The sequence below is a fragment of the Peromyscus leucopus genome, chromosome 5 (genome assembly GCF_004664715.2).
Source record: "Peromyscus leucopus breed LL Stock chromosome 5, UCI_PerLeu_2.1, whole genome shotgun sequence".
In the NCBI taxonomy this organism is placed as follows: domain Eukaryota; kingdom Metazoa; phylum Chordata; class Mammalia; order Rodentia; family Cricetidae; genus Peromyscus; species Peromyscus leucopus.
This window is the reverse complement of record NC_051067.1, coordinates 8,670,927-8,688,052: the sequence shown is the minus strand read 5'-3', so window position 1 is coordinate 8,688,052 and position 17,126 is coordinate 8,670,927. Positions and strand designations below refer to the sequence as shown.

General features: G+C 51.4%; 1 protein-coding gene across 1 annotated transcript; it reads left to right on the top strand.

Moving 5' to 3' along the window:
• Window positions 1-468: 468 nt before the first annotated feature.
• Window positions 469-15,908, top strand: Slc34a1 (solute carrier family 34 member 1). The gene is made up of 13 exons (XM_028863596.2): window positions 469-565; window positions 1,166-1,295; window positions 1,427-1,576; window positions 1,672-1,800; window positions 1,873-2,016; window positions 3,547-3,658; window positions 3,780-3,975; window positions 4,061-4,156; window positions 10,260-10,323; window positions 10,550-10,717; window positions 13,897-14,013; window positions 14,155-14,279; window positions 14,955-15,908. Exons 2-13 carry the CDS (start codon window positions 1,187-1,189, stop codon window positions 15,456-15,458), a joined length of 1,914 nt encoding a protein of 637 aa, XP_028719429.1. The 5' UTR covers window positions 469-565; window positions 1,166-1,186; the 3' UTR covers window positions 15,459-15,908.
• The last annotated feature ends 1,218 nt before the right edge of the window (window positions 15,909-17,126 follow it).

Sequence of the window (17,126 nt, the reverse complement as noted above, 5' to 3'; positions counted from 1 at the left end):
CTTGGTCTGGCCAGGGGCTCCATATTCTCTCACATCCTAGATTCATTATCAAGCCCCGTAGATCCACCACGGTTCAAATATGCAGCCTCACTTGAGGGATTTGAACCATATCCCTCAAGACACACAGAGCTGCACAGACATCCAGATGTATGGCAAGGTCACCATATATTCGGATCACAGTCTGGGGAGTCTTGTCAGGCCATAAATGCAGGAAAGTGGCAGGAACTACAGAATCACTTTCAAGTCCCTACGAACAAGCTGACAGAGTGGTGAGGGAGTCTCTGTCCAGCTTAGGGATGAGCCTGTGCCCAGCCGGGTTCTAGTTCATGCTGGTGCTGTGAGAGAAGGCAGCCTGACCACAGACTCCCCCAGCAAAGCTGAGGATTAGCAATTAACTGGAAGGAATCTTGGGGGTAAAGTTAATTTAGTGGGGGACCAGAGGGAGGGCAGCTAAAGTTCTAGGGACTTTGCCCTTGACCCGAGGGTATAAAGGGGAGGGCCTCCGTTCCTCCTTAGGCTTCCCCAAGCCGCCGCTGCCGCAGGAGCTGAGACTTAGAACTTCAAGGTAAGCCCAGGGCCCCGGTCCTTGAACCAGCCCATCACCCCAGCTCTGTGTGTTTTCCCTCCTGCTCCCTATGACATCCCAATCCCAGCCCAGCCTGCTTTGCCCCTGCCCTGCTGTGGGAGGGACACTCTAGTCATCGCGGTACCTGTATTTGTCATAGCACCTGGTGGCCATTTCTATTCACCGACAGATCTGCAGCTGTCTCCCTGGGGACTTTCAACATCCCGAGGGCAGTGGCTTTTTCGAGTTAGTTAGTGCGTGCTTTCTGTTACCACTGTACCCCAGTGTCTAACTCAGCACTTAGAAAATACAACACATTCAAGAAACGCTTGTTGGGACTGGGGATGTGGCTCGACATTGGTGGAGGGTTTGCCTGCTACGCTGAGGCCCTAGGTTCCATTTCCAGCACCGCAAAACAAAGCGGCTACAAAACTGTGCTGAATGGATGAGGTGACGCTCGGATCTGTGACGAGCACCTCGGCGTGCATCTCTCAGTGTGCCCGAGGATAGACTCACACACCCTAGGCTGAATGTCACGTGGGTGTGGATGTGTACCAGACACAGCAATTGTCAGCTTTGTTCTAACCACTTGACACCTAGGACTCACTGTGGGTGCCCAGCATGATGTCCTATGGAGAGAGAATGGGGGGACCGGCTGTCTCCCCACTTCCAGTCCGCGGGAGACACGTGGTGCATGGGGCGGCCTTTGCTTATGTGCCCAGCCCACAAGGTAAGTACTATTCCCATTCCGAGTCCTACTGGCCCACAGCTGCCCACTTCCTGGTGAGGTGGCTGTCCCTCTCCCTGTCTCTCCTGGGCTCCTGAGAACTTTAGGAACTCCTAACCAGCCTCCTTCCTCAGTCCTGCACAGGATTCCAGGGACATCCACCTATGCATTCTCCAGTCTGAGCCCGGTGACCCTCACAGAGCACAGCTGTCCCTGTGGGGAGGTCCTGGAATGTCATGACCCACTCCCTGCCAAGCTGGCCCAGGAAGAGGAGCAAAAGCCAGGTGGGCCAGGCTGGGGGGCAGCAGGGGCATGGTGGTCACTACCCTCCTACCCGGCCCACTGTCCCCCACTGTCCTCACACCTGCTCCACCTCCAGAGCCCAGGCTGCCCCAGAAGCTGCGCCAGGTTGGCACAAAGCTCCTCAAGGTACCACTGATGCTGAGCTTCCTGTACCTCTTCGTCTGCTCCCTGGACGTGCTCAGCTCTGCCTTCCAGCTAGCCGGAGGTAGGGCCCAGGTGGAGGAGGTCAGGGGAGGGTTCAGAAGGGCCTCAGATGATGCTGACTTGTGTTCTGCAGGGAAGGTGGCTGGTGATATCTTCAAGGACAATGCCATCCTGTCCAACCCAGTGGCAGGGCTGGTAGTGGGAATCCTGGTGACAGTACTGGTCCAGAGTTCCAGCACCTCAACGTCCATCATTGTCAGCATGGTCTCCTCTGGCTGTGAGTTGGCCCAGCATGGCCAGGGACAGAGCCCAGGGGGCTGGAGCTTCAGCATGAGGGCAGGAGAGTGGATGGGAGTTCGAGCGAAGGAAGGGAGGGGGCATTTCCTGCTTTGTCCTCAAAAGCAGGCTAAGAGTTGGGCCAGGGTGTTCCAGGAACTGGGAAGAGTGGAAAGGGAGAGCCCAGCTCCGTTCAGCCATGTGGTCACTCAGGAAAGCTAGAGAAAATCAGTCTGAAGAAAAAAAAATGATCACAAAGCAGTGGTGGCACACGCCTTTAATCCCAGCACTCGGAGGCAGAGCCAGGCAGATCTCTGTGAATTCGAGGCCAGCCTGGGCTACAGAGTGAGAGCCAGGACAGGTTCCAAAGCTACACAGAGAAACCTTGTCTCAAAAAACAAAAACAAACAAACAAACAAACAGAAACAAAAAACAAATAAAATAAAATAAAATAAAAAACGATCACAGGAGGCAGAGGCAGGCAGGGGGATCTCTGAGTTCGAGGCCTGGTCTACAGAGTGAGTTCCAGAACAGCCAGGGCTACACAGAGAAATCCTATCTTGGATTTCTAACTAACTAACTAACTAACTAACTAACTACTCACACACATGTGATTTATCACAAAGATTGGCCTTCACGATCATGTGTCTGGGTGCTCAGTCTGACATTGACAGAGTGAGCAGTTTGGAAGGGCAGGCTAGGATGTGATCAGAAACAGATCCTGGAGGCCACAGGTGAACTTTTGTCCTCCAGGAAGCTTCTGCTTTACATTGAGGCTCTTCTGTCCCATTGGATGAGGCCTGCCAAGACCATCAAGAGCAATCTTCTTTACCTGGGGCTAGGGAGTCTCTGGGTAAGAGTGCTTGCTACAGGTGTGAAAGCCTGGCTTTGAATTTCCAGAGCTCACACAAGAGGCTGGGCATGGCTGCATACACCCCAGTGCTGGGGGAAGGGGAAGAACTGCTGGGGCTCCCAGCTGCCCCCTAGCTCCAGGTTCAGCAAGAGATGCTGTCATGTGGTAATATAGTAGAGGGCGGTAGCACAGGACACCTGAGTTCTTCTGGCCTCCACCTTTTTGGAGAGAGAGAGAGAGAGAGAGAGAGAGAGAGAGAGAGAGAGAGAGAGAGAGAATAATCTCTTTTACTTAAAGTCAGTTGGGTACCACAGGCTAGCCAAGTTAACACATAAAACCAACCACCACACTTGTGTGAAGTATACCCACACAAGCACAGAATGTGGATTGCACACGTGTGAGTTCTTATAACGCACACCCATGCACATGTTCATCCTGAATAGTGACTAGGTACACCCTGTATGGTGTGTGCTCATCATGTCACATGTGGATATGCTCACACACGTGTAAATACACAGCTCATGTACACATGGACCTGTGAGGCTGAGCCTAGGAAGTCACGAGTACACTTGAAAAGGCTGTCTGGGGCTAGGACCCAAGTCATGGGCCTGGTAGGAGTCGTTGCAGGGCAGAGCCTCATGGCCACAACCCAACCATTTGAGGTCCCTCTTCTGCCAGTGTTGGAGGTGAGCTCTGCCATTCCGATCATCATGGGCTCCAACATTGGCACCTCGGTCACCAACACCATCGTGGCCCTGATGCAGGCAGGGGACAGGACTGACTTCCGGCGGTGAGCTGGGGAAGGGGGGTGGGGGCTCACGCTTGTTGGGGAGAAGGCAGAACGGGGTGCCAGGACCCAGCGTGGGCATCCCTTGAGTCCAGCTGTCCTGCAACGTGGCGTCCCTGCTCAGGGCTTTTGCAGGGGCCACAGTGCACGACTGCTTTAACTGGCTGTCTGTCCTGGTCCTGCTGCCCCTGGAGGTTGCCACGGGCTACCTGCATCACGTCACCGGGCTCGTGGTTGCCTCCTTCAACATCCATGGTGGCCAAGATGCTCCTGACCTTCTCAAGGTCATCACAGAACCCTTCACAAAGCTCATCATCCAGGTGAGGGCAGGACCTGCCCTGGGCTGGACAGACGCAGCATAGTAAGTGGCCCTACCTTCACCTCTCTGTGCCATCTTGCTCACAGCTGGACAAGTCTGTCATCACCAGCATTGCCGTGGGGGATGAGTCCCTGAGGAATCATAGTCTCATCCGGATTTGGTGCCACCCAGACCCACCAAAGGTGAGTTCCAGAGTCAACTGACTGTTCGTTCCATAGACCTTGGAAATCGTTTAGCTCAGGAAGAGCAGATACCATGGAATTTTCTGTGTCAGTATACCCAGGGTAGACATTGGTAATCCCTCCTAACTGCACACACTGCTTTAGGCAAATATCATCTGTACATTAACTCTGGCATGTAATTGATCTGGCCCAGTGGTCTTCTTTCCCTCTTCTCTCTCTCTCTCTCTCTCTCTCTCTCTCTCTCTCTCTCTCTCTTTCTTTCTTTTTTCTTATTTTCTCTCTTTTCTTTTAATGTTTTATTTTGTTTTCAAGACAGGGTTTCACTATGTAGCCCTGGCTGTCCTGGAACTCACTCTGTAGACCAGGCTGGCCTTGAACTCTCTGGCCTTGGCCTGTCTCTGTCTCCTGAGTACTGGGATTAAAGGCATGTGCCATTACTGGCCCCAGCTTGGCCCAGTGATTTTCAAAGAGCTGTTGTTCCCCAGATTAACAGTGTCAATACTACCTGGGAACCTATTAAAAATGTAAACAATACAGTCTAGAAGAAAATCCACTGCATAATATAGATAGATATAGATATAGACATAGATATAGACATAGACATAGACATAGACATAGACATAGACATAGACATAGACATAGACATAGACATAGACATAGACATAGACATAGACATAGACATAGATATAGATATAGATATAGATATCCTTCCTAGACCAATTGAATCAGAAAAAAATCTCTGGGCGTGGGCCCAGGTGCCTAGTCTCCAATTTGCCATCCAACTTTGTTCCTTGCTCAAGTTTGGAAACCATGGATTAAGCTCAACTCTCTGGTTTCACAGATACACAGGCTCAAAGAGGCTAAGAAGCTTGCCTGGGACCCCCAGGCCACAGGGACACTTGGGGCTAGTCACTCAGCTCTGCCATGCTTGGGGCTTGAGCAACACAGAGAGGGACAGGGAAAGAGCGCTGCAAGGGTGTTGAGAAACTTGGACCCTAGAATTCCAGCTGAGGAGCAGGACAGTGGCTGTCACGCTGGGCAGTCACTCATGCCGGCAGGGGTCTCTTTTCACCAGGAGCCATGCATCCCTTGTCCTTCTTCACTGTTTCTGCTCCTTTTACTGCTCAGAATGAAAAACTGCTCGGATTGGTTGGACATTCATGGATCAGCCATTATGCCTATGGTACAAGGCATAATAGCAAGGCGATTAGGAACAAAGGAGTAGGCAATTAGCATACTTTCTTATTCAGCCATAAAAGGGAAAATGCTTCATCCAAACTGTAATCTTCCAAATTTGCTTCTCCTTAATTATTACATACGAGAAATAACTCCACTTAAAAAAGCTACAGGGAAATCCAAAGTGTACAGCAGAGGCACAAGCCCATCCCCCACCTCCCCTCCTCTCGCTGATGGCTGTTCCTATACCAGCACCCATAGAAAACACTCCACCAACTCGCCCCGTGATGTACCCTTGCATTCCAAGTGGCACACAGCTCCAGCCACGCTCTTCTGGGAGTTCAAGGCATCTTGAAAACAAAAAGCCCACGTGGACCGCTTTGATTCTGGCTTTGTGACCTGCCTAACACGTCAGCCACCTTCTCATGAGCTCCCTGGCACTTTCAGGAAAGCTCTGTGAGTCATTGCAGCCTCAGAAAGCACGCTGTGGGTAGGAGAAGACAAATCACATACTGATCTAAAAAGAAAAGCCATGGAGAGATTTCCGGCCTGACGTCTGGCTTGGACAAGTCTCTGCCTGTGCCCTGAACCTCCTCACCTATTGTAGTCCTGGGGCAAGACCCTCCAGGTGGACCGTTTTACACAAATGGAAACTGACGCTCGGTGATGTGAAGTAACTGCCTTGTTCCCTCAGCTGGGCCTGTCTTCCAGCTCTTTGCTGTTCCAGCTGCCACTTGCCAGAGCACCGTTTCAGGTCCCCACGCTAGCAGGAAACCTCTTTCTGTAACAGCAGGTCGTATTTCTTGGCTTGGAATGTAAAGTTGGATCTGAGCCCCCTGCTCTGCCTCCCTCTGGACCTGACCGTGCAGGAATGTGGCTCACACAGCTGCATCATGGGCTCTTGGCTGTGCATTGGAGACTCTTCCTTTACTAGCCTCCTCGACCTTGGCCTCAAAGTTTCTGATTTTTTTCCATTACTCATGGCCTCCAGCCTTCACCATACTGGGCCCGAGCATTGGTCAAACCAGTCTCCGGGCCCATGCCACCCAGGACAGGATGGGAGCTTTCCTGATGGGGAAAGGACAGGCCATTTTGGTGTTTGAGACTTCTGGATGGTCAGTGACCTGGCATTGTCCTTGAAATTCCCTTCCTGTGAGTCACATTTGTGAACTGACATGTACCTGCCTGATTTAAAGAACATCTTTGGAGGACAGGCGACTGGGGATGCTGTTATTACACCCCTGTCCTGCAGACAGGAATCAGCCTCACTCAGAGAGGCACACAGGCTTGCTGTGTTATTGGTTCCTATGATGGAGGAAGGTCTCCACCCTGATGGAGTCCTCACTCCTCACTCTGAGCCTCTCCTGGATGCTGGTCTAAAGTACCCCATCTCATCTCCTGGATGCTGGTCTAAAGTACCCCATCTCATCTCCCGGATGCTGGTCTAAAGTACCCCTCTGCATCTATTTTGCTTTCCGCCCATGGTGCTACCGGTCCGGACTGGAGCTGCTCTGAGAAGTTCTCCTTTCAGCCACCAGATGGTGCTGCTGGCCCAGAGTGCTTCTGTTTCCAGAACAAAGGCCCCACAGCTACCATACCCCAGAGGGGAAGCTATTGTACAAGCCCACATCCTCTGTGGTTCTTTCTCTCCTGAGGAAGGACTCTTCAAGTACCGCAGTCCTCCGTGAACTTAATCATGCCCTTCAGTTCCCAGAAGTGTCTCAATCTAGGGTGTCCCTGCAGACTTGTAAATACCAACTCTCTTCCAAGATGCTTCCAACTAGCCTGCGGGGAGAAGGCAGCATAGAGACTTCATGTTATGGAGCCGACAGAAGCCCAGATAGCTTAAGTGTATGGCTCCATGCCACATCGTTGAGAATGGCTCAGCTACAGCGTGAGCCCAGGACTATGGAACACACATTGGTTGTTTCCCTTTAACATTTCCCCAGTCCCTTCTATTCCTCCACTCTACCCCAGAGAAGACGGACATGTCTTGGGAACACGGCCAGATCAGGGCCTCTGAGCTCTACTAACTAGGCCGTGGTTCCCACCCTGTCCTTTGCCCTGAAGATCTCCTCGGAGGGTTTTCTCTCCCTCCGTTCCTCCCTGGCCTGCTTTACAGTGGGCTCTCTGTCACTCCTCTGTCTCTACATTCCCCTCTTCAGTCCCTGGCTTCCCTTCTGGGCTCAGTTAAGGCCACACAACCCCAGGCAGAAAAAGTCAAGGTTCCAGACCACCACAGGAGGGTGGAGAGCGCAGCTCAGTAATGGAAGCATGTGATTAGCATGTGTGAGGTCTGGGTTCAAGGTTCAGCCCCCAGCACCAAACATACAAATAACACTCCAGATATCGTAGCCCTCAGCCTTGTCCTGCCCCTGACTCAGTCTACCCTAAGGTGGGAACTATGCCAGGCTCCTCATCCTCCTCTGGCCTCTATATGACTCACAAATCCCCTCCCTAGGAGGCCCCAGGATGCAGCTCAGAAAAAGCCAGGGAGGCACACACGTAGTATCTGAGGAGGTCATCTGCTTCCTAGAGCTTCCGGCTAGGGACTTCCCAGAAGGTCCACCAAATTCCTCCCCGCAAAGTGCCAGTATCCACAGGCATGTCTGCAGGACTCACTGCTCATGACCTAGGAGGTTAGTCATGTACCATGTGGGATGCCCAGTAAGACAGGGAGAGAGATGATCTGTCCCTTATCTGGAGGCTATGGTAAGACAGACCCTGAGGTGAGGAGTTGATGCGTATTTTCTTCTTTGACCTTTATGTTTTTATTATTCCAATTTATTTTTTCCCAAATATTTATTTATTTATATGTGCATTGGTGTTTTGCCTGCATGCGTGTCTGGGGGGGGGTGGTGCCAGATCCCCTGGAACTGGAGTTACAGACAGTTGTGAGCAGCTATTTGAGTGCCGGGAATTGAACTTGGGTCCTCTGGAAGGGCACCTTGTGCATCATAACCATTGAGCCATCTTTCCGGCCCCTATGATCCCGTTGTAAACAGGCTCAGAGAGGTGGCTGACTGGCCCCAGATATATATGGTATAAAAAGCAGGATTTGAACTCAGCAAACACCTGGCTCTTTCAACTACACCCCGCTCTCTCCTTTACCAGATCAAAAGTCACCCTCACTGCATTAGCCTCTTTGTGTTTCTCTTCTTTTTTAAAATTTATTTATTTTTTTTTATGTGCATTGGTGTTTTGCCTTCATGTATGTCTGTGTGAGGTGTCAGATCTTGGAGTTACAGACAGTCGTGAGCTGCTATGTGAGTGCTGAGAATTGAACCCGAGTCCTCTGCAAGAGTTTTTATTTCTTGTTAATTTGTTTTATTCTTGAGACAATATTTCACGCTAGTACAGGCTGGCCTTAAATTCACAGTAATCCCCCTGCCTCAGCTTCCCAAGTGTCCATCTGGATTTCTGCCCCATCAGATGATTCTATCCTAATTTCCCACCTAGAGTCCAGGTCTCCAGGCTTGATGGCACCCCAGGCCTAGATTTAGTGACCGGGGAATAACAGCTGAGCACATTGCCCTGCTCAAGGGAGCACATCTCACCAGCACACATCCTGAATTTAAAACCAGCTGCCTGAAACAGACGCTATAGGCATCACACTACGGGTTTTGTTTTGCTTGTTTGGGATGCTGCTCATGTAGACAAGGGGCTGTACCACTGGCCTGAGCCCCAGCCTGACGTACATTCTCTAAACGACACATGGTTGAGGACAGAACCTAAAGCCATCACACTGTCAGCACCCCGCCTGAACCCCACCCTCAGCTTCTCCACAGCCACGCCCACTCTGCTTCCTCCTGTGGTTCCCCGGCACCAGCCCAAAGAGTAAGGAATCTGGGTTTCCTTTTCAACAACTCCTAATCCAATGAAGCTACAGACTGATAATCTACAGACTGAAGGATTTCAGCTGGCCTGGGAACCGAGTTCCTAGAACTTGAAAATGTGTCTCTTTAGGCCTAGAGACACAGGCCTGTGAATTCCATGTACTTGGGAGGCTGAGGCAGGAGGATGGCAAGTCCAAGGCTTACCCGGACAATTAAGTGAGACCCCGTTTCAAAATGAAAAATGAAACGAGCACGTGGAATGTAGCTCAGTGGTGGATTTTTGCATAATATTCGTGAGTGTCTAAGATCAATCCATAGGACTGAAAAAAAAAATCTCAGAGTATAGCTACAACATGCTCAGGGATTGGAGATTTTTTCCTAAAACCCCAGAATTGTGGTTTCTCCTACAGAACTGGGCAGCTGGGCTGCGCTGGGACGTAGCCCTGGTTGGTGACAGGAGCCTGGAGCTAGGTAGCTGCTGTCTCTACAGACTCCATCTGTGCACGCAGCTTGGCTCATAAGTCATGTCACCTACCTGACCTCTCACCCCTCCATCTGGGAGCCTGACCAGAACACCCCCCCCTTTACTCACAGTAGGTCCAGAAAGAAGAAATGGTGAGGGATAGACTCTGCCGTCACCCATTCTCCTTCCACTTGGATCCCCCCAGGGGCAAAGAATTGAGTCAAGGCAGAATGGGGCTTGGGCTAAGTGAGCTTTAGGGGACCATGGGGCAGGTACTGAGGAACTGGTAAGAACAGATGGGGATAGATGCCACTGAGAGGTGGGGAGCCAAGACCAGGAGCGACTACTCCTCTGGTGACTGGGGGTCCCCACTGGTCCCAGGGGTTGCCAGGTCAGGAGAGCGGTGGGGTAAAATATATACAAGGTCACATCCTTACCACATTCTGGAGTGGTGAGGATCTCAACGTCATCTTTTCTCCAGAGGCGATGAGCTCAGAGCAGGCATGCAGCACGCTCCTGATCTCAGAGCCCAAGCGCATTCCAGTCCCCCATTGCTCCCAAGCCCCCTCTTAGCTCCACCCCAGGCTGTGCTTTCAAGATTCTCTAAGTCACTTTGTTCTGAATTTAGGCTCCCACTTCTATGTCCAGGACAGAGGCCAACATCAGCCTTGCAAATACCACCATGGAGAAATGTAAGTATCTACATGGGAGGTGTCCCACGTGGCAGGGGCACAGGGAGCCATCCCCCGGCTGTCTTCTATGTCCAGTCCCAGGAAAGAAGCTGACTTCTGGGTTTAGTCACTGCTGTGGAGGCTAAAGGAACTTGATGTGGAGTCAAGCTCGAAGCCCAGCGGGGTGGCAGAGGTGGGAAGCGGGCTGTAGCGATGAACACTCAACAGCCTGATGCCGCCCTTTCAGGCAACCATATCTTCGTGGACACGGGGCTGCCTGACTTGGCCGTGGGGCTCATTCTGCTGGCTGGCTCCCTGGTGGTTCTGTGCAGTTGTCTTATTCTCCTTGTCAAGATGCTCAACTCTCTGCTCAAGGGCCAAGTGGCCAATGTCATCCAGAAGGTCATCAATACGGGTGAGCTGGGGGAAGGCTGCAGACCAAGGTGGGGCCCAGATAAGGTCTTTCAGGTGTTGTTAAATCCCCCGCTATTGTCTTCAAGCCTCAGTTTCCCTGAGGTGAATCAAGAAGGGGTGGGATCAGGTCATCTTGGAGGCTCCTGAGATGCTGACAGCCAGAAACAGGGGCTGTTTCTAACAGATGGGCATCCTTAGAAGCCACTATTTTGTTTGTTCTGGATTTTTGTTTTGTTTTGTTGTGTTCGAGACAGGGTTTCTCTGTGTAGTTTTGGTGTCTGTCCTGGAACTCACTATGTAGACCAGGCTGGCCTCAAACTCACAGAGATCCACCTGGCTCTGCCTCCCTAGTGTTGGGATTAAAGGTGTGTATCAGCATTGCCCTGGCTGCTCTGGATTTTTTTTTAAAGACATGGTCTCATGTAGCCCATGATGCCCTAGACCTTGCATGTGACCTAGGCTGTCCAAGGACTTATGATGTTCTTGCTTTGACTTCTCAAGTGCTGGGACTACAGCTGTGCATGACCAAGTCTAGCTAGAAGCTTCTGTTTAACTGACAAATAGACATTAAGCCCTTACTGTGTGCCACAGGGTACAGGAGTAAGGCAAACAGAGATGGATCCTGGTCCCAGGATCTCAGAATTGTGATTTCCTCATAGAACCGGGCAACTGGGCCATGCTGGGCTGTGTCCCAGTTGGTGACAATGCTGTAGAGCTGAGTAACTATTACCCTAAAGACCTACCACTTCCTCATGCAACCTGAGTGGGCTCATCATTTCAGCCCCCAAACAAACCTGGGTCTATCTGAGCCTTCCTCAGGGAGCCCCTTACTTTATTCCCAGTAGATGAGAAAGGAAGGAATAAATTTGAAGATAGGGCAAGGTGACTGCCAAGGAGACAGAAAAACAGCAACAGGACAGAATACAGAAGAGACTGTGTCTATGGGTGGTCAGAGGTCTCTCTGAGGAGGAGGCACCTGAGCAAGCAGAGACCTGTATAAGGAGCCAAATTTGGATAAAGGGGCTGGATGTGGTGACACCTGTCTGTCATCCCAGAAGTATAGGCAGAAGGATTTTGAGACTAGCTTAGGCTCTACAGAGACATGGTTTCTTAGTGTAACCCTGGCTGTCTTGAACTTATTCTGTAGATCAGGCTGGACTTGAACTCACAGAGATCTGCCGGCCTCTGCCTCCCAAGTACTGGGATTAAAGGTATGAGCCACCACCACCCAGCAACTTTTTTTTGGGGGGGGGATGTCTCATTATGTACTCTTAGCTAGCCTGGAACTCGCTATGTAGACCAGGCTGGCCTTGAACTCAGAAATTCACTTGTCTCTGCCTCCAGAGTGCTGGAATTAAAACCATGCGTCACCAAGCTCTCTCAAAATAAACTTAGAGGCGGGCTGGAGAATGGCTCAGTTGGTTCTGTGTTTGTTCTACAAGCCTGAGACCCTGAGTTGTGTCTCCACAACCCACATAAAAAGCCAGAGGTGGGATGCATGCCTGTACCACCAGTGCCGTGAGGCAGAGCCAGGGATCCCCGTATGACCAGCCTGCCAGTCAAGCACCTGATAAGTGCTAGTGAGAGACCTTGTCTCAAAAGAAAGACAGAGATAAAGACACCCCAAATCGAGCTCTGGCTTCCACACACACAGAAACAAAAGAAACGCGGATGAAAGCCGATGTGATGGCTCATAACTGTAACCCCTGTACTTCGAAGGCTGAGGCAGGAGCATTAACGGGAGCTTGAGGAAAACCTGGACTATATACAGAGTGAGACTTTCTCACTGCTATCCCTCCACACAAAACAAGCAGTAGATGGATAGGAATGTTGCTCAATGGTGAAGCACTTGCCCAGCAACCTTGAGGCTCAGGGTCTATCACCAACACTGATCATAAGAGAAATCTCGGTAGATGAAGGGCATTCTGGGTGAGAGGACCAGCAAGTTCAAAGCCTGGAGACGGTAGCAATCGCAGCAGGTTTGGGATGGAGGGGGGTGGCTGGCAGCACCTTGAAAGGGCCAGACCAAGGCTAGTACTGCAGAGATTCAGCAGCTCTAGAGGCCTCTGGACTCCACTCAGAGCCTGTGATTTACTGATGGGTGCATCTGCAGGATTTGAGGCAGAGGGATGACATCATTTAATTTTCATTTTAAACTACAGTTTGGGCTTTTGAGTTATTGCACCGGCACTGGGGAGTCCCACATGACAGATGTGGGGATCAGGGAGGCCCATGAGTCTCAGGAGTAGGAAAAGCAGTGGAGATCAGGAAGGGCTTTCTAGCAAGGAGGTGACTCCTGGGGGTGGGGGGGGGAGTGGATACAGTTGACACCCCCCATCTGTGGGATCCTGATCTGCAGATTCAGTCAGTCATGAATCAAAAACATCTCAGAAAAACAATTGCATCCGTCTTGAAACAGAATTTTGTATTTTTTCTTGAGTACAGCATAACAAATATTTACAATTTTACAATGGTTTTGTTGGTTTGCTTGTTTTGTTGTTTTGAGACAGTCTCACAATGCAGCCCTGGCTGGTATGGAACTCACTGTGTAGAGCAGGTGGCCTCAAACTCATCGAGACCCACCTATGATTGTTTTATATCTGTAACAATCACTTTATTCTGTGTGTCTGGGTGTGTGCACGTGTGCACACCCTGGCACATGGGAGGGTCAGGAGACAACTTGCATGAGTTGTCTCTCCTTCTACCATGTATCTCCCACGGATGAACTCAGGTCGGGAGGCTTAGCGACAAGAGTCTTCTTCCACTCGGCCACCTCGGCAGCCAAGGCCTTTACTTGTATTCGGTATGATAAATTATCTTAGACGTAACAAAGCATGCTTCAGCGTGAGCACTGGCCCTAGGCAGATGCTTGACGATATTGTAGGAGCACACTTAGATGTTGGTGTCCATGGCATCCTTGACCGAATCCCCACGGATTTAGATACTAGAGTATTAGGGGCAGAACCTAGGGTAAAGGCACAGCAGAGTGCAAAAGCCCAAGAAAGAAAGTGTTTTGATCACAGGAGCAAGCCCGGCAAATGAAAGCTGTTAAGGGCAAGCAGGGGACCGGCTAGAGTCTCACGGGGCAACTACTACCTAAGGACCTCCTCGAAGAGCAAGTGCCTGCTCTCCCAAGGCCTCTCACTGACCTGGCTTACTGTGGACTCTGGTTCTTTTCAGACTTTCCAGCCCCCTTCACCTGGGTCACGGGCTACTTTGCCATGGTCGTGGGTGCCAGCATGACCTTCGTGGTCCAGAGCAGCTCTGTGTTCACCTCAGCCATCACCCCACTCATTGGTGAGTGCCCTCGTCCAGCAATGGGCAGCAGGTGTGTGTGTGTGTGTGTGTGTGTGTGTGTGTGTGTGTGTGTGTATGTGTGTGTATGTGTGTGTGTGCTCAGGAAGGAGCTAGAAAAGAATGACATTCTCTGCCCACCAGGTCTGGGTGTGATCAGCATTGAGCGTGCCTACCCTCTCACACTGGGCTCCAACATTGGCACTACCACAACAGCCATCCTGGCAGCACTGGCCAGCCCCAAGGAGAAGCTGTCGAGTTCCTTTCAGGTACATGGGGGAGAATGGGCTGTCTGTAGCAGAAGGCACTCTGGACAGAGTAGACTTAATTCCACTCTCCAGACCTTGGTGTCCAATGGTGAGCCACCGCTGTGCTGTATCAGTAAACAGCAGCAAGTCAGGGTCACACTGTGACAGGCAATGTGCTGTCAGAGGGGCCTGGCCAGTCGGGGGGCATCAGGATGCACGGAATTTGGGGTGGTTAACAGACGGCAAAGGGGGGATTGGTCTAGAAGCAGAACAGCCGACAAGATGCTGACCAGTTGAAAGCCCAGAGCAGGCAAGCCAGAGACTTTTTTGACGGCTGCTGAAGTCAGGCATGGTAGTAGATGCCTGGAATCCCCAGCACTTGGCAGGAAAACCGCCAAAGGCTCAAGGTCAACCTGGTCCACATAGTTAGAAAACCAGATCGTTGCTGCTGGGCTGTAGCTGAGGAACTCGTGAGAGAGCGGTCAGTAGGCCACAGGTGGAGCATTCAGGGCCATTGTCATTTACCAAGTAGTCCAGCAACACAGTATTTTAATAGTCAGTCTGGAGCGATCTGGAGTCACATCGTCCTGAAGAGGTTTTTCTTGCTACCATGAGCATGTGGGGCCTCTGCTATAGCCCTGCTAGATCACGTGGGAGAGCATCCTCACCTTGGCCCCTCTGCATTCTCCTTTGCAGATTGCCCTCTGCCACTTCTTCTTCAACATCTCGGGCATCTTGCTGTGGTACCCGCTGCCCTGCACACGCCTGCCCATCCGCATGGCCAAGGCACTGGGCAAACGCACCGCCAAGTACCGCTGGTTTGCCGTCCTCTACCTCCTCGTGTGCTTCCTGCTTTTGCCTTCCCTGGTGTTTGGCATTTCCATGGCAGGCTGGCAGGCCATGGTCGGTGTGGGCACACCCTTCGGGGCCCTGCTAGCCTTTGTGGTGCTTGTGAATGTCCTGCAGAGCCGAAGTCCCGAGCACCTACCCAAGTGGCTGCAGACATGGGACTTCCTGCCCCGATGGATGCACTCTTTGCAGCCCCTGGACGGCCTTATCACACGCGCCACCTTGTGCTATGCCAGGCCTGAGCCCCGTTCACCCCAACTTCCCCCTAGAGTCTTCCTGGAGGAGCTTCCCCCCGCCACACCCTCTCCTCGCCTTGCCCTGCCCGCTCACCACAATGCCACCCGTCTCTAGATGGCAGGCCCAGACTACTGCCTGGAGCAGGGAACAGTGTCTCTATGGAGCCCACAGTAGAAGGACAGAGGAGTGTGTGTGCATGTGTGTAGAGGCACATCAGTTGAGGTTCATGATTTTGTGCCCCCCCCCTGGGTCCCCATCCATATGCAGGGCCATAGTGATGTGGGCTTTTGTAATTAAGAGGCAGTGTGCACAAGTACACACGTTAGATGGTGAGTCTGTGTGACCGTCAGTGTAGATATAGTCCACGTGTGTACACTGTGTGTCAACCCATGCACATGAACGGACAAACCTACATACAAAGTGTGTGTGTATACACACACAGGAAGCTGTGCACAAGGTGCAGGCTATCTGGTCATGAGTTTGGTTGTTTGGAGATACAAGACCTGAGCTTGTGTCCTTGTGTACACAAGATTGCTACAAGTAAAGGTGGCCCTGGATCAGTGACTCTGTAGTTGTTTGCTTGTGCTCAGATGTGATGTCTGAGTCACTGACTGAATTCTACCCGCTCTCTGCCACCTTCTTCCCCATGCCACCGTCCTCATCCTCACCAAGGCTCCAGCACCACCGCTGTGATCTCTGTCCCCAGCCCTTCCTGATGGAAACCAGAAAGGGATTAGGCTCTCATTGTTTGGGAATACTTTTGTTTTGCATCTATAAGCAAAGAGAAGATCAAGACGGGAATCAGCTAACCATCTTCCCTCAAACGCTCACTGGACTAACAGCCTTCAATCCACATGCTTAGAGTCTGCCTGGCCCTGCCTGCATGAGCCTAACCCATAATTAAAGCTCCCACAGGTCTCTCCTAGAGTCGGGAGCCACCCCAGAGGTGAATCTGCACCTCCACATCCTGGTGTCCCTTGTCCTCCTGTAAACCCACCCATCTCAATCCCATATTCGTTCTTCTGAAGATCACTGCTCCAGAATGAGTGACCAGTGGAGGCGTGTGGGGGCCACTGGAAAACAGGGCAGGATGGTAACTGTGGGCAAGAGAGGCCTTGCCCTGGTCACAGAGGGCAGAGAACAGATCCTCCCTCCCACCTCTGTCCTGTGCCTTTGGGGAATCAGCCAGGCCTCTCTTAAACAGACCCGAGCTTTGCAGTTCTGCCTCCTCCACACAGCGCCCCGGAGCTGAGGCTTGCAGAGTGAGGGTCAATGCAGGAGGCTGCCATATTTCTTCCCTGTAGTCTAAGGATTTCTATGGGCGCTTTGGGTCTCAAAGGAAAAGGAAGACTGGAGAGTCAGACCCACTTGCGATAGTAATTCACATGTCCCTTCTGTGGACCCACCTTGGAGGTCTCTGTGTGTGATGGGGATGCAGACACCTGGGGGTTCTTGGGCTTTTCTGGGAGCAGTCAGCCTCTTGTCACCCACTCACAAAACGTGCACCAAGTAGAGGGGCAGAAATACAGCCAGCCCTCTGAGCACATGTGGTTTACCTCTGCCAATTCTGCCAGCTGTTGACAGAAAATGTTTTAAAGTTCCATCTGGACTGATCGTACATGGGCGCTTTTAAAAAATCAGCATTCCTTACCCATACCGCATAGTAACTATTTACGTGGTTTTCACACACTGTATTAGGTATATAAGTCACCAGGGGCTGCAGGTAGATTCTTTGCAAACACTGTCATTTTATACAAGAAACTGAGTAGCCACAGGAGGCTG

What these genes read in the sequence shown, in the direction of transcription:
- Slc34a1 (XM_028863596.2), top strand. Translation starts at nt 1,187, where the DNA reads ATGATGTCCTATGGAGAGAGAATGGGGGGACCGGCTGTCTCCCCACTT. An exon ending in TGCCTTCCAGCTAGCCGGAG is followed by an intron (nt 1,801 to 1,872) that starts GTAGGGCCCAGG and finishes TGTGTTCTGCAG; the next exon opens with GGAAGGTGGCTGGTGATATC. An exon ending in AAATACCACCATGGAGAAAT is followed by an intron (nt 10,324 to 10,549) that starts GTAAGTATCTAC and finishes CCGCCCTTTCAG; the next exon opens with GCAACCATATCTTCGTGGAC.